The sequence below is a fragment of the Hemitrygon akajei genome, chromosome 12, assembly GCF_048418815.1.
Source record: "Hemitrygon akajei chromosome 12, sHemAka1.3, whole genome shotgun sequence".
NCBI classification, from domain to species: domain Eukaryota; kingdom Metazoa; phylum Chordata; class Chondrichthyes; order Myliobatiformes; family Dasyatidae; genus Hemitrygon; species Hemitrygon akajei.
The window spans coordinates 107716709-107739140 of record NC_133135.1 but is presented as its reverse complement, the minus strand read 5'-3'; the positions used below and the strand labels follow the sequence as shown (position 1 = coordinate 107739140).

At 42.5% G+C, this 22432-nt stretch overlaps 1 protein-coding gene across 1 annotated transcript in view; it reads right to left on the bottom strand.

Annotated features, from left to right (window-relative positions):
* The window catches only part of LOC140737353 (cytochrome P450 2C23-like), an 85176-nt gene that overhangs the window by 13118 nt on the left and 49626 nt on the right, over window positions 1-22432 (bottom strand). Inside the window, exons 6-8 of the mRNA XM_073063804.1 lie at window positions 14613-14789; window positions 12572-12713; window positions 6245-6432 (exon numbers count right to left, since the gene is read on the bottom strand). Coding sequence (XP_072919905.1) covers window positions 6245-6432; window positions 12572-12713; window positions 14613-14789 — 507 coding nt within the window. The remainder of the gene's footprint in view (window positions 1-6244; window positions 6433-12571; window positions 12714-14612; window positions 14790-22432) is intronic.

Here is a 22432-nt window from a genome sequence, read left to right as displayed (position 1 = left end):
TTACTAAACCATCCCTCCACTTCCTCATCCAGTTCATTTGTAAAAATCATGAAGAGTAAGGGTCCCAGAACAGATCTCTGAGGCATTCCACTGGTGACCGACCTCCATCCAGAACATAACCTGTCTACAACCACACTTTACCTTCTGTGGGCAAGCCAGTTCTGGATCCACAAAGCAATGTCTCCTTGGATCCCATGCCTCCTTACTTTCTCAGTAAACTTTGCATGGGGTACCTTATCAAATGCCTTGCTGAAATCCATATACACTACATCTACTGTTCTTCCTTCATCTGTGTTTAGTCACATCCTCAAAAAATTCAATCAGGCTCGTAAGGCACGACCTGCCCTTTACAAAACCATACTGACTACTTCTAATCATATTATACCTCTCTAAGTGTTCATAAATCCTGCCTCTCTGGATCTTCTCCATCAATTTACCAACCACTGAGTTAAGACTCACTGGCCTATAATTTCCTGGGCTATCTCTATTCCCTTTCTTAAATAAAGGAACAACATCCGCAACCCTCCAATACTCCGTAACCTCTTCCATCCCCATTGATGATGCAAAGATCATTGCCAGAGGCTCAGTGTTCTCCGCCCTCACCTCCTACATTAGCCTGGGGTACATTTAGTCTAGTTCCAGCGACTTATTCAACTTGATGCTTTCCAAAAGCTCCAGCACATCCTCTTTCTATATGCTCAAGCTTTTCAGTCCACTGTAAGTCATCACTACTATCACGAAGATTCTTTTCCATAGTGAATACTGAAGCAAAGTATTCATTAAGTATCTCTGCTATTTCCCCCGGTTCCATACACACTTTCCCACTGTCGCACTTGATAGGTCCTATTCTTTCACGTCTTATCCTCTTGCTCTTCACATACTTGTAGGATGCCTTGGGGTTTTCCTTAATTCTGCTGGCCAAGGCCTTTTCATGACTCCTTCTGGCTCTCCTAATTTCCTTCTTAAGCTCCTTCCTAGTAGCCTTATAATCTTCTAGATCTCTAACATTACCTAGCTCTCTGAACCTTTTGTAAGCTTTTCTTCTTGACTAGATTTATTACAGCCTTTGTACACCATGGTTCCTGTACCCTACCATAACTTCCCTGTCTCATTGGAACGTACCTATATGGAACTCTACACAAATATCCCCTGAATATTTGCCACATCTCTTCCGTACTTTTCCCTGAGAACATCTGTTTCCAATTTAAGCCTCCAATTTCCTGCCTGATAGCCTCATAATTCTCCTTACTCCAATTAAACGCTTTTCTAACTTGTCTGTTCCAATGCTATTTAGAGCGTTTTAGTTGACAAACCAAATCTCGTCAAAACCCTAATGAAATATAGCTGCTGTCCTCCTGCCTTTATAGCTGCATCAATATGTTGCATCCAGGTTTGGTCCTCAGAGATATTGACACCCAAATTGCTCAATGTCTCCATTTCTGACCACACTGAGGACTGGTTTGTGTTCCCTTGTCTTACCCTTCCTGAGGTCCACAATCAGCTCTCTGAGTGCAAGGTTGTTGCTGTGACACCACTCCACTAATGGGTATATCTCACTCCTGTATGCCCTTTCGTCACCATCTGAAATTCTGCCTTTGGGGTTTTCCTTAATTCTGCCCACCAAGGCCTTGTCATGGCCCCTTCTGGCTCTCCTAATTTCCTTCTTAAGTTCCTTCCTAGTAGCCTTATAATCTTCTAGATCTCTAACATTTCCACATTTGCAGTCTGAAACCTGATTTTGTTGGATTATTAATAATATTATTGATATAATATTAATATAATAATATTATTGTTATTGTTTTTTTTTTAAATTCTCGGCTCAAGCTGGTAATGCCTGACATACAGGCATAGACAAGCACACTCATTTCTTAATTTCTAGGAGCTTTCGGACTATTCAGGTGGTGTTTAATATTGTGGCTTCCTGGAGATTTACATGAATATTGCTGTGGAGGACTAATTGTTTAATGCTATTGTGTAGTGACTGGGATGATACCAGCTGTAGATATAACTATGGAGACGGATAGGACTGGACCCAGGGTTGAGATTTTTGATTGGAGAAAGGCTAACGTTGAGGAGATGTGAAAGGATTTAGAAGGAGTGGATTGGGACAATTTGTTTTATGGGAAGGATGTAATAGAGAAATTGAGGTCATTTAAAGGTGAAATTTTGAGGGTACAGAATCTTTATGTTCCTGTTAGCTTGAAAGGAAAGGTTAAAAGTTTCAGAAAGCCATGGTTTTCAAGGGATATTGGAAACTTGGTTCGGAAAAGGAGAGAGATCTACAATAAATATAGGCAGCATGGAGTAAATTAGGTGCTCGAGGAATATAAAGAATGTAAAAAGAATCTTAAGAAAGAAATTAGAAAGGCTAAAAGAAGATACAAGGTTGCTTTGGCAAGTAAGGTGAATATAAAACTGTTACTACAGTTATATTAATAGCAAAAGGACAGTGAGGGATAAAATTGGTCCCTTAGAGAATCAGAGTGGACAGCTATGTGTGGAGCCGAAAGAGATGGGGGAGATTTTGTACAATTTCTTTTCTTCGGTGTTCACTAAGGAGAAGGATATTGAATTGTGTAAGGTAAGGGAAACAAGTAGGGTAGTTATGGAAACTATGATAATTAAACAGGAGGAAGTACTGGCGCTTTTAAGGAATATAAAAGTGGATAAATCTCCGGATCCTGACAGGACCTTGAGGGAAGTTAGTGCAGAAATAGCAGGGGCTCTGGCAAAATATTTCAGATGTCATTAGAAACGGGGATGGTGCCGGAGGATTGGCGTATTGCTCATGTTGTTCCATTGTTTAAAAAGGGTTCTAAGAGTAAACCTAGCAATTATAGGCCTGTAAGTTTGACGTCAGTGGTGGGTAAATTAATAGAAAGGATTCTTAGAGATAGTATATATAATTCTCTGGATAGACAGGGTCTGATTAGGAACAGTCAACATGGATTTGTGCGTGGAAGGTCATGTTTGACAAATCTTATTGAATTTTTTGAAGAGGTTACTAGGAAAGTTGATGAGGGTAAAGCAGTGGATGTTGTCTATATGGACTTAAGTAAGGCCTTTGACAAGGTTCCGTGTGGAAGGTTAGTTAGGTAGGTTCAATCATTAGGTATTAATATTGAAGTAGTAAAGTGGATTCAACAGTGGCCGAAGGGGAGATGCCAGAGGGTAGTGGTGGATAACTGTTTGTCAGGTTGGAGGCCGATGACATGATTCTGATTCCATTTCAAATCCTTATGTGCCTCAGGGATCTGTACTGGGTCCAATGTTGTTTGTCATATACATTAATGTTCTAGATGATGGGGTGGTAAATTGGATTAGTAAGTATGCGGATGATACTAAGATAGGTGGCATTGTGGATAATGAAGTAGGTTTTCAAAGCTTGCAGAGAGATTTAGGCCAGTTAAAGAATGGGCTGAATGATGGTAGATGGAGTTTAATGCTGATAAGTGTGAGGTGCTACATTTTGGTGGGACCAAAATAGGACATACATGGTAAATGGTAGGGCATTGAAGAATGCAGTAGAACAGAGTGATCTAGGAATAATGGTCCATAGTTCCCTGAAGGTGGAATTTCATGTGGATAGGGTGGTGAAGAAAGCTTCTGGTATGCTGGCCTTTATAAATCAGAGCATTGAGTATAGGAGTTGGGATGTAATGTTAAAATTGTACAAAGCATTGGTAAGGCCAAATTTGGAGTATTGTGTACAGTTCTGGTCACCGAATTATAGGAAAGATGTCAACAAAATAGAGTACAGAGAAGATTTACTAGAATGTTACCTGGGTTTCAGCACCTAAGTTACAGAGAAAAATTGAACAAATTAGGTCTTTATTCTTTGGAGCGTAGAAGGTTGAGGAGGGACTTGATAGAGGTATTTAAAATTATGAGGGGGATAGATAGAGTTAACATGGATAGGCTTTTTCCATTGAGAGTAGGGGAGATTCAGACAAGGGAACATGAGTTGAGAGTTAGGGGGCAGAAGTTTAGGGGTAACACGACGGAGAATTTCTTTACTCAGAGAGTGGTAGCTGTGTGGAACGAGCTTCCAGTAGAAGTGGTAGAGGCAGGTTCGGTATTGTCATTTAAAGTAAAATTGGATAGGTATATGGACAGGGAAGGAATAGATGGTTATAGGCTGAGTGCAGGTCAGTGGGACGAGGTGTGAGTAAGCATTTGGCACGGACTAGAAGGGCCGAGTTGGCCTGTTTCCGTGCTGTAATTGTTATATGGTTATATTACTATTGGGATAATGTGCACTCCATTCATGTTCCATTGTCTTCAATTTACTCCTTTAATTCTGTGTTTTTCTGTATGTTATGTGTGTTAAGAATGGCTAAATCCATTAAGTAAGTTGTGCTTGTTTGTTTATTCTGTATTATTATATTATTATTTATAGAGCATTTTTCATACAGGTGATGTAGCTCAGAGTGCTTTACAATGGGTTAAAGTGGAGACCATAATATATAGGAGCAGAATTAGGCCATTTGGCCCATCAAGTCTGCTCTGCCATTTCATCACGGCTGATCCATTTTCCCTCACAGCCCCAATGTCCGGCTTCTATCCCATAACCCTTCATGCCCTGACCAATCAAGAACATATCTGCCTCTGCCTTAAGTATACCCAACGACTTGGCCTCCACAGCTAAAGAAAGTCCTCCTCATCTCCATTGAAAATCGACGTCCTCTATTCTGACTGAGGCTGTGTCCTCTGGTCCTAGACTCCTCCCATCATAGGAAACATCCTGTCCACATCCACTCTGTCAGTGCCTTTCAACACGCAAATAAAATTAAATATAAAAATAAAAGACAAAAAGATGTTCGTTAAAAGCAAGGTTAAATAAATAGGTTTTGAGCTGGCATTTAAAAATATCAACCGAGTCTGCATCACTATAGTCTAAATATTCAATTCCACAATTTAGGAGTTTAGTTAAAAAAAAAACAGGCTTGCCAATTGTCTTTTGGGAGAGATTCGTTTAACTTTAAGAGACCGGCAGAAGAAGACCTGAGAGCACAGCATCAGAATACAAGGTCATCACTTTAGAACAGAGATGAGGAAGACATAAGAGGGGAATTCATTGAAACCTATTGAATACTGAAAGACTTAGATCACGGGTTCCCACCCTGGGGTCTACGGACCCTTTGGTTAATGGTGGGAGTCCATGGCATAAAAACGGTTGGTAACCCCTGGCCTAGATAGAGTGGACATGGAGAGGATTAGGGCTAGAGGGCACAGTCTCAGAATACAAGGATGTCCCTTTAGAATAGAGATGAGGAGGAATTTCTTTAGCCAGAGGGTGGGGAATCTGGATCGCATCCCCACAGGTGGCTGTGGAGCTAAGTCATTGGGTACATTTAAAGTGGAGGTTGACAGGTTGTTGATTAATCAAGTTGTCAGCGATTATGGGGGGGGTGGCAGGGGAGGTCAGTAGAATGTTGCTGAGAGGGTTAATAAATCAGCCGAATGGCCTAACTCTGCTCCAATTTCTTATGTTTTTCAGTGAACTACATGCTAATATTTCAAAGCCCTACCATTCACTGTGTACCCCAATGTACTGGAGATTATTCCACCTCCTCGAGTGTATGGGATGTCCAGGGAGGGGTAGCAACTCCAGTGATGGCATTTTCCATGTCCATTCCAGGCTAGCTCATTCACCTTTGGCCCCCACTGGACACTCTGCTGTGGCTCCAAGTAACTGTCCTCATGTGCGCAGCCACATCCCAGTACACCATTTCAACAGGCTGGCTAAAGCAGGCAAGGGTAGCCAGCAGCCTCATACCCCGGTGAGAGAGACAGGCCTGTCCTTGTTTGCAAAATCAGCTCCAGCAGACTGGGCAAATAACATCTACAGGGAGATCCAGTGCCCATGATGGCGATACTGTAATGCTCCCTGGAGAATGAAGACATGACAAGGCACAGAAGATGTCATGGTCATCCACTGCAACCAAGGAAGACCCCAGTTTGTGCTGTTTGTTCATATCACTGGAGCCGGACTTTTGAGGTTGATAGAGAGGAACTGCCCCAGTGTAACAGCTTGTCCACTTTACAAACTCTCCCACACAGGTCTCCTGTCATCATCAGACAGGATGGACAACCACCACCATTCCTCCTCAGCAACAAGCAAGTTAAGAACATTGTACTTTCTGAAGTACAGAATAGCTGACATGTGATTATTTAATTTTTGGTTTGATGTTATTACAAATAGTACAAATAAAACATTTATTATATTGATCTCGACTCTGACCTTGGGTATCAAATATCCTCGGAAGTTCACATCACTTGTTGCCATGTGTGGAAGGCTCATGGGAGCGATGTCGATGTATCGCTGGACCTCGTGGATGACTGCGTCAGTGTACGGCATCTTCGCCCGATCCTCAGTTGCTGGTCTTCGATGAGATCCAATCACACCATCAATCTCATTATGAATCTTCTCTGGGAGAGGAAGATAAGATTTTGTTTCACGCATTTCATTTACCAACATTTACCAACTCATCATATTGGTCAATGTCATCTGATTTTACACTCAGTGGTCATTTTATTAGGTACACCCGCTCAGTGAAAATATAGGATTACGACAGAGACAATTTGAGACTCTGCAAATGTCTGTAAGGGGTTTGTACGTTCTCCACCAGTCCATGTGTCTCACACTGTATCTTCACAAGCAAGCGCAGGATCACACAGACAACCGGAAAGGTTAAGTAAAACTCGGAATTTTATTAACAAACAAATCAGTTGAACTTACAAGGTTTGGGATAACTCGTGATAACTCGGCCAGAACTCCACTAGGCAGGGATCAAGAGAACGGAAGCCCGAGAGGATAGCAGTACCCCTTTAAATACATTCCAGTGCACAAAAGAATCTGCGTCCAGCTGATAAAATACCAGACTAGTTACAGGGTCAACCAGTAACTATTCTAATAAGAGACAGAAGTCCAAGGATACTTAATTGGACACCTGCAAAGTCTTGAAGAATTAATTGGAAGTATCCAAGGACAATTGCAACTTAACTGTAAACTGGGGTGGACTTAACAATAACACATGAAAACCCTGAAGTGCATTAATATAGATGATTATAATTAATAAAACACAGAGAATACAAAAAAAAAACTCAGACCCCTCAAAGAACTCTACCGATGATCCACGGTTGTGACAGTGTTGGTTTCCTCTGGGTGCTCTTCTCCCACATCCCAGAGCAGTACAGGGTAGAAGGATAATTGGTCACATGTAACAGTAGTGTGGATTAGTTGGACCAGAAGAGCCTGTTACCATGTCGTATTTCTAAATAAACGACGACCGTGATGCTCAGCACAACTCCACTGCTGTATTCAAGTTTGCTGATGTGGATCCAGTCAAAGGCGGTGATGAATCAGCAGTCAGGAGGGAGACTGAAAATTTAGCTGAGTGCTGTCATAACAACAACCTCTCACTCAATGTCAGTATGACCAAGGAAATGATTATAGACTTCAGGAGAGGGAAACCAAATGTCCATGAGCCAATTTTCACTGGAGAATCAGAGGTGGAGAGGGTTAGAAACTCTGAATTCCTGGCTGTTACTATTTCAGAGGACCTGACCTGGACAGGAAAGTGCAATTGCAAAGAAAGCACGGCAGTGCCTCTACTTCCTTTGGAGTCTGCGGGGATTCAGGATGACATCTAAAACTTTGATAGACTTCTTTAGATGTGCAGTGGAGATGTATTGACTGAGTGTATGGAAACACCAATACCTTTGAATGGAAAAACAAACAAAACATAATGGATTTGGCCTAGTATATCACGGGTAAGGCCCTTGCAACCACTGAGCACATCGACATAAAACACTGCTGTAGGTAGACAGCATCCATCATCAGAGATCCCCAACACCCAGGCCATGCTCTCTTCTCACTTCTGCCACCAGGTAGAAGTGCAAGGGTCTCAGGACTCACATGACCAGGTTCAAGAACAGTTACTAGCCCTCAATCATCAGGCTCTTGATCAGAAGGAGAAAACTACACTCACTTCCCCCATCAATGAAATGTTCCCACAATCAATAATATCACTTTAAGGACTCTTCAGAACCATGTTTAATATCATCTGCATATGCTGTGAAATGTGTTAACAACATGATAAATATATAAGAGAAACTGAATTACAGCTGGTATATGCACGTACATTAAATAGTTCAGTTAAAATAAGTAGAGCTTAAAGCAGAAATTTTTTTTAAATAGTGAGGTAGTGTTCATGGTTCAATGTCCATTCAGAAATCAGATGCCAGAGGGGAAGAAGCTGTTCCTGAATCATTGAGCGTGTCCCTTCAGACTTCTCTACCTCCTTCCTGATGATAACAATAAGAAGAGGGCATCTCCTGGGTGGTGAGGGTTCTTGGTAATAGATGCCGCCTTGAGGCACGGCTCCTTGTTAATGGAGCTGAATAATTTTACAACTTCCTGCAATTTACTTCAATCCTGTGCAGTTGCCACACCCCCACTCCATACCAGATGGTGATGAAGTTAGTCAGAAAGTGTTTCACTGTACATCTGTAGAAATTTGGGAGTGCTTTGGAGACATAGCAAATATCCCTAAACTCTTAATAAATATAGCCACTCCCTTGTCATCTTTATAGCTGCAGCAATATGTTGTGACCATGTTAGGTCCTCAGAGATATTGAAGGAAGTTGAAATTGCTCACTAAACTTCCAATAGCTTTGAGAATAGGTTTGTGTTCCCTCATCTTACACTTTATGAAGTCCACAATCAGCTCTTTGGTCTCACTAATATTGAGTACAAGGTTGTTAGAATGACACCACTCAACTAGCTGTAATCTCTCTCTCCATTACACCCTCTCATCACCATCTGAGATTCTGCTAACAGTGGTTACATTATCAGCAAATTTATAGATAACATTTGAGCTGTCCCTAACCACACAGTCATGGGTGTAGAGAGAGTAGAGCAGTGGGCTAAGCCCCTATCACTGTGGTACACCAGTGTTGATTGTCAGTGAGGTGGAGATTTTATTTCCGATCCGCACAGATTGTGGTGTTTCGGTTGCAGTGGAAGGTACAGAGGCCTAGATTCTGTAGCTTGATTCTACTATGGGTGCTTTTCTTAATTGTTATGAACTGTACTTTTGATATGCTTGTTTTGCACTGTATAAACCTCTTTTTTTAAGTTTTTTTTGTTCTGTCACATTATAGAAACTCATAAAAAATTAATAAGAAAAGAAGATTCTGTAGCTTTTCTCTCATTATCTCATCTTCTCAATATTTATTGCTATTTATTTATATTTGCATTTGCACAGTTTGTTGTCTTCTGCACTCCAGTTGATCTTTCATTGATCCTGTTAGAATAACTATTCTGTAGACTTGCTGAGTATGCCTGCATTAAAATGAACCCCAGGATTGTATTTGGTGACATTTATGCACTTTTAACTTTAAAGATAAAATGAAAAAGAGGACTCAAATAGAACTGATGTTTTAAAAGATGACTTGTTTGGAGAAGCATTATTCGGCAGTATTGACATGCACCCGCTGCCTTTGTCGTTCTTGCTGCTTGAAGGCACAGGCTTTGGAGATATTGTCACAGCAGCTTAGACAAAGAGCATCCTGTGGATGGCTCTCCATGAACCCATGGCAAAGAGACAAGTGTTTAGGGTGAGAAGACAGTGAAACCTTTAGAGTGGTAGATAGGGTACCAATCACACAGTCGACTTTGTTCTTCAAAGTTCACAGTTCCTTTATTATCAAAGCATGTATATACATTATACAACCTTGAGATTTGTCTCTTTACAGGCAGCCACAAAACAAATAAACCTCAGAGGAACCCATTAAAGAAAAAGAAGACTGCAAACATCCAATGGAGGAAGGAGGGGGAGAGAGAGAGATGAAAGAAAGGTGAGTGTCTGATCACTTGTCACAGAAATGAACTTCACGGTTTTGTCCTAATTGTGATCTTTCTTGTAAAAATTCTGTTAATTTATGTTTTTTCTTCAGCATTCAGCTTATATGATGTGTGCCTGTGATACTGCTGCAGGTACGGTTTTCATTGCACCCTTGCATACACAGGCAGCATGGTATGAAGCTGTTAGCACCGTCGCGTCTTACAACACCAGTGAACACTGATCAGAGTTTGATTCCCACCGCTGTTAGTAAGGAGTTTGTACATTCTTCCCTGTGACCCCCTAGGTTTCCTCCAAATCCTCTGATTCCCTCCTACATTCCAAAGACGTACGGTACAGATTAGTAAGGGTTCGTAAATTGTGGGCATGTTGGCACCGGAAGGACCTAAGAAACCATCAAATATAGGAGCAGAATTAAGCTATTTGGCCACTTCAACATGACTGATCCATTTTCACTGTCAGCTCCAATCACCTCAATATTAATTTAATTCCCGACCAATCAAGAATATATCAAATTCTGCCCAATATATCAAACCCTGGCCTCCACAGCCACCTATGGCAACAAATTCCACAGCTTCATCACTCACAGGCGAAAAAATTCCTCCTCATCTCAGCAATTCAGTAACAGCTTCTTCCCCTTTGCCATTTGATTCTAAATTGACATTGAACCCATGACCAATACCTCAGAACTTCTTTAATTTCAGTTACTTTCCACTAGTTATTTTGACTTAACTATTAAATAGACATTTAATGTAACAGGTTTTTTCTCTACATTTATTTATCATGCATTTCATTGTACTATTGCCATAAAGTTATCAAATTTCACAACATATTACAGTGATATTAAATCTGATTCTAATACTAAAAGGATGTCTGTTATTCTGAGCCTGTGTCCTCTGGTTTTAGACTCTCCCACCATAGGAAACATCCTCTCCACATCCACTCTATCTGTGTCCTGTGGTCCTAGACTCCCTCACTATAGGAAACATCCTCTCCACATCCACTCTATCTGTGTCCTCTGGTCCTAGACTCCCCCACCATAGGAAACATCCTCTCCACATCCACTCTATCTGTGTCCTCTGGTCCTAGACTCCCCCACTATAGGAAACATCCTCTCCACATCCACTCTATCTGTGTCCTCTGGTCCTAGACTCCCCCACTATAGGAAACATCCTCTCCACATCACTCTATCTGTGTCCTCTGGTCCTAGACTCTCTCACCATAGGAAACATCCTCTCTACAGCCACTCTATCGAGGCCTTTCCACATTCAACAGGTTTCAATGAGGTCCATATTAGAAGTGTGGTGACACTTGTGGACTGCCCCCAGCATAATTCCCACTGATTTGTTTTGACGTAAATGATGCATTTCTCTGCATGTTTTGATGGCTTATGAGTGCCTGAGATCCCAAGAGCGATTGCGTCTGGATTTTACCTCCTAGTAGGGTCACCCATGGCAGTAAGGTTCCAGACAAAGAGTGATCCAACCAAGACCTCAATGGTGGAGCTGGCAGATGATGACTCTTTATCTCATTATCTCATGCTCTCGTCGTTTATTGCTATTTATTTGTATTTGCATTTGCAGTTTGTTGCCTTCTGCATTCTGGTTGAGCTTTCATTGATCCTGTTGGAATTACTATTCAATAGATTTGCTGAAGATGTCCACAAGAAAATGAGTCTCAGAGCTGTGCACGGTGACATTTATGTACTCTGTTAATAAAATCTACTTTGAACTTTGATTTTGACACGGTTGTGTAATTGATACACACTTTGCAATTTCTACAGAGGTACCATGGAGACCATTCTAACTGGCTGTATTGCCATCTGGTACGGGGTGTGGGCACTGCACAGGATTGAAGTAAGCTGCAGAGTTGTAAACTCAGTCAGCTTCATCATGGGCACTAGCCTCCGTAGTATCTAAGATATCTTCAAACAGCAGTGCCTTAGAAAGGTGGAATCCATAATTAAGGACCCCTATTACCCAGGACATGCCCTTTTCTCATTGCTACCATCAGAGAGGAGGTACAGGAGCTTAAAGGCACACACTCAATGATTCAGGAACAGCTTCTTCCCCTCTGCCATCTGATTTCTGAATGGACACTGAACTCATGAACATGACCTCACTACTTTTTTTGCATTACTTATTTAATTTAACTATTTAATATATATTTACTGTAATTCAGTGTTTTTCTATTATTATGTATTACATTGTACTGCTACTGCAAAGTTAACAGATTTCACAACAAATGCTGGCGATATTAAACCTGATTCTGAATTGAAGATAAGCTCTTTTATGATCAGCTGAAGATTTCAATGGACTGAATGTCTAGGCTATAGTTTGTTCAGTTGTATTTTTACTGATATTTTATATGAGCTTGTTGTCTTTTATATGTGAGGACAGGGCCTCAAGCTGCAGTTTCACCTGGGGACGGGGGTGGTTGCTTTGGGACCAATGCACTCCTCCAGGGGCGGTGTGGTGCGGTGTCCAGGCTGGAGCCGGCTCCCCCCACCGTGTTTGCTCACAGGAGATGGGCTCCATTGAAATCAACTGGAGATTGATGGAGTGAGTTTTTGATTCTTTTATTGTGTGATTATGATACCATTTGTGCTTGCTATCTTGTGAGTGCTTTGTGCTGTGTGTGACCATTGGTACTGTGTTTTGGACCTTGACACTGGAATTGATCTGAATTGAATTAAAGCTTACCTTGAACTTCCGGATACTTTGCTAGAATTTGAAGAGCCCAGCACAGGGTTGTACTGGTTGTTTCAGTTCCAGCTAGAAACAAGCTCTGTGTCGACACCAACAAGTTCTCGTAAAAGAATTCGGAGTTAAGCTCATCTTTGTCCTGAATCAAGGCAAACAGAAATCCACGTTTTAAACAGAAAGAATTTTGCAGATGCTGGAAATTGTCACACACACACACACACACACACACACACACACACACACACACACACACACACACACACACACACACACACACACACACACACACACACACACACACACACACACACACACACACACACACACACACACACACACACACACACACACACCCTCTATGGGGGTTAGTGAGCAGTTGACATCGTTTCAACCGGAGATCCTTCATCAAGGCTGAAAAGCAAGAGGGGAGGAGGGAGGGGAAGGAGTACATTTTAACAGCCTTCAGAAGATTTTCAACTTTAATTCAATTCATGCCTTTCTGGCTCCTTATATTTTTTATTTTATGAAGATTCAGTGCAGAATCGGTCCTTCTGGTCCTTCAAGCTGTGCCATCCAGCAATGCCTTATCACGGGACAACTTACAATGACCTATGAACCTACAAATCAGAACATCTTTGACTGTGTTGGTTTCCTCCAGGTGCTCTGGTTTCCTCCCACAATCCATAGAGAGAGCGTATAAATTCCTGACAGGCAGCGGTGGGAATTGAACCTGGGTCACCTGTACTGTGAAGCGTTGTGCTAACCACTACGCCGAGGTGCCACCCTAATGCTACCAAATGTCTGCAATACCAGTTCCCAAGGAAACAGAAAGTTATGGAAGCTCTTGGGAGGCTCGGCAGCATCCACGCAAAGGACTGTTGAGACAAAATGCCAGATTCTCTTTCTACAGCCACTACCTGATCTGCTGAGAACTTGTGGCATTTCCATTTCATAGTTTAGATTTCTAGCAGTTGCATAGTTTTCATCGAAAAAGATAACCGTGTTTGGTGCAGCACAGTAGTATAGTGGATTGCACAATGGTTTAGAGTAGAGGCGACGCGGGTTCAATTCCAGCTGGTGCCTGGAAGGAATTTTTATATTCTCCCTGTGACGATGATTGTTTCCTCCGGGTGCTCCAGCTTCCTCCCTCATCCCAAAGATTAATAGGTTAATTCAGCAATGTAAATCGTCCCGTGACTGAGCTAGGATTAAATTGGGGAATTGCTGGGTGGTGCAGCTTGAGGGGCCAAAAGGCCTACTCTCGCTGTATTTCAAATCAATCAATAAATCAATAATTATGATCTCTGTGCAAAATTAACTGAGCAGAATATAGAGGGATATGGAATTAATGCAGGTAAATGGGATTAGTATAGACAGGCACGGTGGTCAACATAGATGTAGTGGGCTGAAGGGTCTATTTCTGTGGTTTTCAACTCTGATCTAAAAGTCTATCTAATTTACCAATTAAGAAAAATCGGATGCCATGGTAGCGTAGTGGTTATTGTGATGCTATTACAGCTTAGGGCATTCCAGAGTTCGGAGTTCAATTCCAGTGCTGCCTGCAAGGAGTCTGTACGTTCTCCCCGTGACCGCGTGGGTTTCCTCCGGGTGCTCTGGTCACCCACACAGTCCAAAGGTCAATTGGTCATTGAAAATCGTTCTCTGATTCGGTTACAGTGGAGCAAAATATGAGGATCAGCCAAGTACAGTGTGCACACCAAAGTGAAGTTTTACCGGAGCTGTGTTCAGTCCACATTCTTGTAGAGGTCAGAATGCTGATGCATGACAGAGAGCGACCTTGTCATTCCACACCATGAGCTTCTGGAAGATCCTTCGTATTTTCTGGCCAAGAAATTTCTCCAATCATGCCCTACTTCTTCAATGGCACCAACAGGACATGAGAAAATGTTGGAAATGGGCTGGGCACATGATGAGAAGATATGCCAATGGCATCATCAAGATTGCACCCCTGAAGGGCAGTATATTTGATAGGACAGTGGGAAATGAGTGAATGTGACAAGAAACTTGCTGCCATTACCTCATCCATCTTTGTGAGGAAGCAGTCGATGTAATCCCTGGGGGAGTCTTTCTGGACAGTTTCTTTGTGGCTTTGAATAGTTTTGGCCAGAAAATTTCTCAAGTTTTTAGTATTTTGGAAGAACTTTTGGTGTGGTCCAGGCAGGAAATCCATGATCCTCGGGAAGGTGTTGTACAACTGCAAAACAAACACATCATTTTCACTGACATGGTGCTGTACTGGATACCTAATGCTCAGTTCAAGAAGTTCAAAGTTCAGAGGATATTTATTATCAAAGTATGTATGCAGTATTCTACCCTGAGATTTATTTGCCCACAGACAACCAGAAAACTATGAAATACGTTCAAAGAAAAACATTAAAACCCACACCCACGTGCAAAAGAAAGAGAAACGCACAAATGGCAAAAGAGCGAAAAATACAGAATACAAAACACAAATCTACAGAGTTCAGGCATATTCAGTTCAGTTCAATCTAGTTCTGTGTTATTCGTTACCTGCAAGCCTCCCTCATCACAGACACTGAAAATAGTAATGAGAAAAAACAAGGAGTGACGTGTGTGTGTGTGTGTGTGTGTGTGTGTGTGTGTGTGTGTGTCTGTGTGTGTGTGTGTGTGTGTGTGTGTGGGTGTGTGTGTGTGTGTGTGTGTGTGTCTGTGTGTGTGTGTGTGTGTGTGTGTGTGTGAGTGTGTGTGTGTGTGTGTGTGTGTGTGTGTGTGTGTGTGTGTGTGAGTGTGTGTCTGTGTGTGTGTGTGTGTGTGTGTGTGTGTGTGTGTGTGTGTGAGTGTGTGTGTGTGTGTGTGTGTGTGTGAGAGAGAGAGAAAGAAATGTGAAAGAGAAATGGAGTCAATTATGGGCTCGCGTCCCATCTCCAGGCTTCTTGGCCTCAAGGCGCAAGCTTTGCTCGAAACATCACTGTACAACCCTCAGAACACGAAGTGCCAGATCGCTCAATTGGCCCAAAAACACACACCGTAGTGTAGATCACAGGCTCCAACAGTGGAAGAACCACATTTGGAAGAAAAGGAGATAAAAGCAAACACGAGGAAATCTGCAGATGCTGGAAATTCAAACAACAACACACACAAAATGCTGGTGGAACACAGCAGGCCAGGCAGCATCTATAGGGAGAAGCGCTGTCGACGTTTCGGGCCGAGACCCTTCGTCAGGACTGACGCTTCTCCCTATAGATGCTGCCTAGCCTGCTGTGTTCTAAGAGATAAAAGCATTAGGTTAGAGATAGGAAATTAGCTTAGTTTATTATACATCGAAATGTATCGTGGCATTATTATCGCCTTGAGCCCGTCATTCCTACTGGAGCAGAGGTCCCTGACAGCATCTCGCCAAGTTCTCTGTCCTGGACCAGTCTTTCAAGTTATCCTCAGGTATAGCCTATCTTCTTCCTCTCCCAGAGATGAGGTCTTTGGTGTTTCTGTACCTCTGGGATTTTTACAGGATGGGGTTACTAGTGCTATGCTCCTTTTGCAGCAGGCTTGAGGCCATCCAAAGCAGAGTTGGTGTATTTATGGTGGCATCGTAATTAAATATCTGGTGCTGTTAGCATTTTTAAGTTCAAATGTCATTCAACCTGTTATGTACACGCAACCCTGTAAAAGTATCAGCAACAACAGAACACTCCTGGAGACTGCTTTTGCTGTTAACAAAACACTATTTTATTAGTGACGACATCATATAGTAACTTAAACCAGGTAAATCAAGAGTTAACAGTGTTATGCGTATATAGGTGTAAATAAAGTTCACAAACTTATTCAAGCTCAGGTGGTAAGTGATACAGTCTTACGATGGTATATAAGAAAATTCAGTTCAAATGCACAGGTTAACTAATGTGAGATGTTTGTAATCCAAAGGCGAATGTTTTTTTTTAATTTTTTAATTGAATTTTCAAATAGGTTACAGAAAGAAAAAAGAAAATTATCGGCCCTTCCCCCCTCCCCCCTAACATATCCTAAAGGCGAATGTTGTGAGAAGGCAATTCCGTCAATATACCACAGATTCCACGACAGCAATACAAAATAACAACAGCAGTAGGTTTCATCTCCAAAGTTGTTCCACTCCACACACAAAGTATCACAACAGCGATCTTCAACAAATATCCTTTCAACACAAGTGGTACCACACCTGAATTCAACTACAGGACATCTCAAAATGGTGGCCACAGGATACTCAAACAGAATCCACGTATGGATTATCACCAACAGTAGTTTATCACAAAGGGGACCAACTTCAAGGGAACCACCACCCAGGCAAGGATCGACAAACCGGTAGATTCCACAAGGTTACCCCAATCACACACAACGTGATAGCCACTTATCCAGTCACACAACATACAAAATAACTCCTACAGTGATTTGCCACAGGGCTGCCTTTCTTCAGTGAACTACCACACCCAGACAAAGCATAGACACACATGTGGTATTCACAAAGGTTTTCCATTCACCAGAGAACCCACTCCTGTGGATTAACTAAGTGACAATCACACTTTCAATAGACAATAGACAGTAGGTGTAGGAGTAGGCCATTCGGCCCTTCTAGCCAGCACTGCCTTTCACTGTGATCATGGCTGATCATACACAATCAGTACCCCGTTCCTGCCCTCTCCCCATATCCCTTGACCCCGCTATATATAAGAGCTCTATCTAACTCTCTCTTGAAAGCATCCAGAGACTTGGCCTCCACTGCCTTCTGGGGCAGAGCATTCTACATATCCACCACTCTCTGGGTGAAAAAGATTTTCCGCATCTCTGTTCTAAATGGCCTACCCCTTATTCTTAAACTGTGGCCTCTAGTTCTGGACTCACCCATCAGCGGGAACATGCGTCCTGCCTCCAGCGTGTCCAATCCCTTAATAATCTTATATGTTTCAATCAGATCCCCGCTCATCCTTCTAATTCCAGTGTATACAAGCCCAGTCGCTCCAATCTTTCAACATATGACAGTCCCGCCATTCTGGGAATTAACCTTGTGAACCTACGCTGCACTCCCTCAATAGCAAGAATGTCCTTCCTCAAATTTGGAGACCAAAACTGCACACAATACTCCAGGTGGGATCTCACCAGGGCCCTGCACAGTTGCAGAAGGACCTCTTTACTCCTATACTCAATTCCTCTTGTTATAAAGGCCAGCATGCCATTAGTTTTCTTCACTGCCTGCTGTACCTGCATGCTTGCTTTCATTGACTGATGTACAAGAACACCTAGATCTCGTTGTACTTCCCCTTTTCCTAACTTGACTCCATTTAGATAGTAATCTGCCTTCCTGTTCTTGCCACCAAAGTGGATAACCTCACATTTATCCACATTAAACTGCATCTGCCATACATTTGCCCACTCACCTAGCCTGTCCAAGTCACCCTGCATTCTCATAACATCCTCCTGACATTTCACACTGCCACCCAGCTTTGTGTCATCGGCAAATTTGCTAATGTTACTTTTAATCCCTTCATCTAAATCATTAATGTATATTGTAAACAGCTGCGGTCCCAGCACCGAACCTTGCGGTACCCCACTGATCACAGCCTGCCATTCCGAAAGGGATCTGTTAATCTCTACTCTTTGTTTCCTGTCAGCCAGCCAATTTTCAATCCATGTCAGTACTCTGCCCCCAATACCATGTGCCCTAATTTTGCCCACTAATCTCCTATGTGGGACTTTATCAAAAGCTTTCTGAAAGTCCAGGTACACTACATCCACTGGCTCTCCCTTGTCCATTTTCATAGTTACATCCTCAAAAAACTCCAGAAGATTAGTCAAGCATGATTTTCCCTTCGTAAATCCATGCTGACTCGGACAGATCCTTCCACTGCTATCCAAATGTGTCGTAATTTCCCCTTTTATAATTGACTTATGTAATTGAATGGAAACAAACTCACCCTCACGGGCTACTTAGAGAGAGAGAGAGTCCAAACGATGATCTCTTTGTCACTAGGTTTCTTCTGTTTCAAACCTTCCTCTCCTCTCCTCTCCTCTCTGCAAAATCTTTCTAGTTGCAGCAACTTGTGAGTCATTTATCAATACCCTGGATAGATTTCAACTCACCCCTTTGGGCTACTGGAAGTTTAAACCAGCGACCGACTCACTGGTGTCTTCCATGTGTGTCTGCGTGTCCTTGTATATTTAAAACAAGCTGCAGAGAAACCATAATGTTCATTGTGCATCAAATAACTCCACCTCTCTCCACTATGGTAACCAAGCAACTCTGCAGACAGCAGAAATCAAACTGTCCAAAAGTCAGTCTCATTTTCCCGGCGTTTTAAAGTGACAGTCCACAGCAAGAATGAACCCTACGGGTACATAACAAACCGTACATGAGTATCACCAAATGAAACCCCATTACTCAGGAGCCAAGGTGCAAAACACAGTAGCGACAGTCACACACAGCAAAGCCACATGTAAAGTAGCAAGCACAGATGCTGGAAATCAGTAAAATACAATCACACAAAAAAATATGGTCCAAGTCCCCAAGTTCAACATTACAGCAGTCTGCTGGTGAACATGATACCAGCTCGTCTTCTGCCGAGTGAACACTAGGTGGCAGCAATGCCAGTGTGACACCAGCTTGGACACCATGCCACACTGAAGCACACCAACTCTGACACCTCTCTCACAGGCGACTAAACAGCTAACAACACAGTTTGAGATCTAGTCTTCATTGGGTTTTAATTGAGTTTAACGATTAAGGATTAGGACATGCTCTCTCCTCACTGCTGCCATCAGGAAGGAGGTACAAGAACCTCAGGACTCGCACCACCAGATTCAGGTATAGTTATTGCCCCTCAACCATCAGACTCTTCAAACAAAGGGGTTAACTTCACTCAACTTCACTTGCCCCACCATTAAAATGTTCCCACAATCTAAGGATTCACTTTCAAGGACTCTTCATCCCATGTCTTGATATTTATTGCTTATTTATTTATTATTTTTGTTTCTTCTTTTGAATTTGCACATTTTGTTGTCCTCTGCAATTGGCTGAACGGCTTAGTATGGTGGTCTTTCATTAATTCTGGGACTACACTTCGGTAAGTCTGATCACCTGGCTGTACTTCTACTCCCTGAGTATAGGCAGAGACTGAAGACTGCAGCACCAGTAGTGAGGACCAAGAAGGTGTGGACCAGGGAGGCACAGGAGTGTTCACAGGACTGCTTTGAATCAGTAGATTGGACTGTGTTCAGGGAGTTACTTTCAAACCTGGATGAGTATGCCGCAGTTGTCACCAACTTCATTAAAACCCATGTAGATGAGTGTGTGCCTACAAAAACTTACTGTACATTCCCAAAACAAAAGCTGGGGACGAACAAGGAGATTCGGGTCTGCTGAGTGCTAAATCTGTGGCATTTAGGTCTGACAATCCAGTTCTGAATTAGAAAACCAGGTATGACTTGCGGAGGGCTATTTCAAGAGCCAAGAAACAATTCCAGGAGAAGTTCAAGGCGAAATCAGATGCATGTCAACTCTGGCAGGGTTTGCAGGCCACTACTTCCGACAAAGCAAAACCCAACATCATAAATGGCAATGATACTTCACTACCAGATGAGCTCAACATCTTATATACCTGCCTTGAAAGAGAGAATAAAACGACAGCAATGAGGGTCCCTGCAGCATCCGATGAACCTGCGACCTCAGTCTCAGAGGGCGACGTCAGGCTGTCTTCCAAGAGGGTGCAAAGCAGCAGGGCACTATGGACTACCTGGTAAGGCTCTGAAAATCAGTGCCAACCAACTGGTGGGAGTATTCAATGACATTTTTAATCTCACTGCTACAGCCAGAAGTTTCATATAACCATATAACAATTACAGCACGGAAACAGGCCATCTTGGCCCTTCTAGTCCGTGGCGAACGCTTACTCTCACCTAGTCCCACTGACCCGCACTCAGCCCATAACTCTACATTCTTTTCCTGTCCATATACCTATCCAATTTTACTTTAAATGACAATACCGAACCTTCCTCTACCACTTCTACTGGAAGCTCGTTCCACACAGCTACCGCTCTCTGAGTAAAGAAACTCCCCCTCGTGTTACCCTTAAACTTTTGCCCCTTAACTCTCAACTCATGTCCTCTTGTTTGAATCTCCCCTACTCTCAATAGAAAAAGCCTATCCACGTCAACTCTATCTATCCCCATCATAATTTTAAATACCTCTATCAAGTCCCCCCTCAACCTTCTATGCTCCAAAGAATAAAGACCTGACTTGTTCAACCTTTCTCTGTAACTTAGGTGCTGAAACCCAGGTAACATTCTAGTAAATCTTCTCTGTACTCTCTCTATTTTGTTGACATCTTTCCTATAATTCGGTGACCAGAACTGTACACAATACTCCAAATTCGGCCTTACCAATGCCTTGTACAATTTTAACATTACATCTCAACTCCTATACTCAATGCTCTGATTTATAAAGGCCAGCATACCAAAAGTTTTCTTCACCACCCTATCCACATGAGATTCCACCTTCAGGGAACTATACACCATTATTCCTAGATCACTCTGTTCTACTGCATTCTTCAATGCCCTACCATTTACCATGGGTGTCCTATTTGGATTATTCCTACCAAAATGTAGCACCTCACACTTGTCAGCATTAAACTCCATCTGCCATCGTTCAGCCCACTCTTCTAACTGGCCTAAATCTCCCTGCAAGCTTTGAAAACCTACTTCATTATCCACAACGCCACCTACCTTAGTATCATCTGCATACTTACTAATCCAATTTACCACCCCATCATCCAGATCATTAATGTATATGACAAACAACATTGGACCCAGTACAGATCCCTGAGGCACACCACTAGTCACCAGCCTCCAACCTGACAAACAGTTATCTACCACTACTCTCTGGCATCTCCCATCCAGCAACTGTTGAATCCATTTTACTACTTCAATATTAATACCTAACAATTGAACCTTCCTAACTAACCTTCCACTTGCTTCAGAAGGGCAACAATTATACCAGCCCAAGAAGGGATAGCGTGAGCTCCCTCAATGACTAACGTGAAGTAGCATTCACATCCATGGTGATGAAATGATTTGAGAGGTTGGTGATGACTAAAATCAACACCTGTCTCAGAAAGGACCTTGAACCACTGCAATCTGCCTATCACCAGAACAGGTCTACAGCAGAAGTGATCTCAGTGGCTCATCGCACAGCCTTGGATCACCTGGGCAATGCAAATACCGTTGTCTGGATGCAGTTTATTGATTATAGTTCAGTGTTTAACACCATCATTCCTACAGTCCTGATCGAAAAGCTACAGCACCTGGGCCTCTGTACCTCCCTCTGCAACTGGATCCTCGACTACCTAACCAGAAGATCATAATCTGTGTGGATTGGAAAGAATGTCTCCACCTCGCTGACAATTAACACTGGCACTCCGCAGGTTAGTCCGCTGATCTACTCTCTCTACACCCATGACCGTGTGGCTAGGCATCTATAAGTCTGCTGATGATACAATCATTGTTGGCAGAATTTCAGATGGTGACGAAAGGGCATACAGGAGTGAGATATACCCATTAGTGGAGTGGTGTCACAGTAACAACCTTGCACTCAGAGAGCTGATTGTGGACCTCAGGAAGGGTAAGACAAGGGAACACAAACCAGTCCTCAGTGTGGTCAGAAATGGAGACATTGAGCAATTTGGGTGTCAATATCTCTGAGGACCAAACCTGGAAGCAACATATTGATGCAGCTATAAAGGCAGGAGGACAGCAGCTATATTTCATTAGGGTTTTGACGAGATTTGGTTTGTCAACTAAAACACTCGAAATAGCATTGGACAGAGATAGGAACAGACAAGTTAGAAAAGCGTTTAA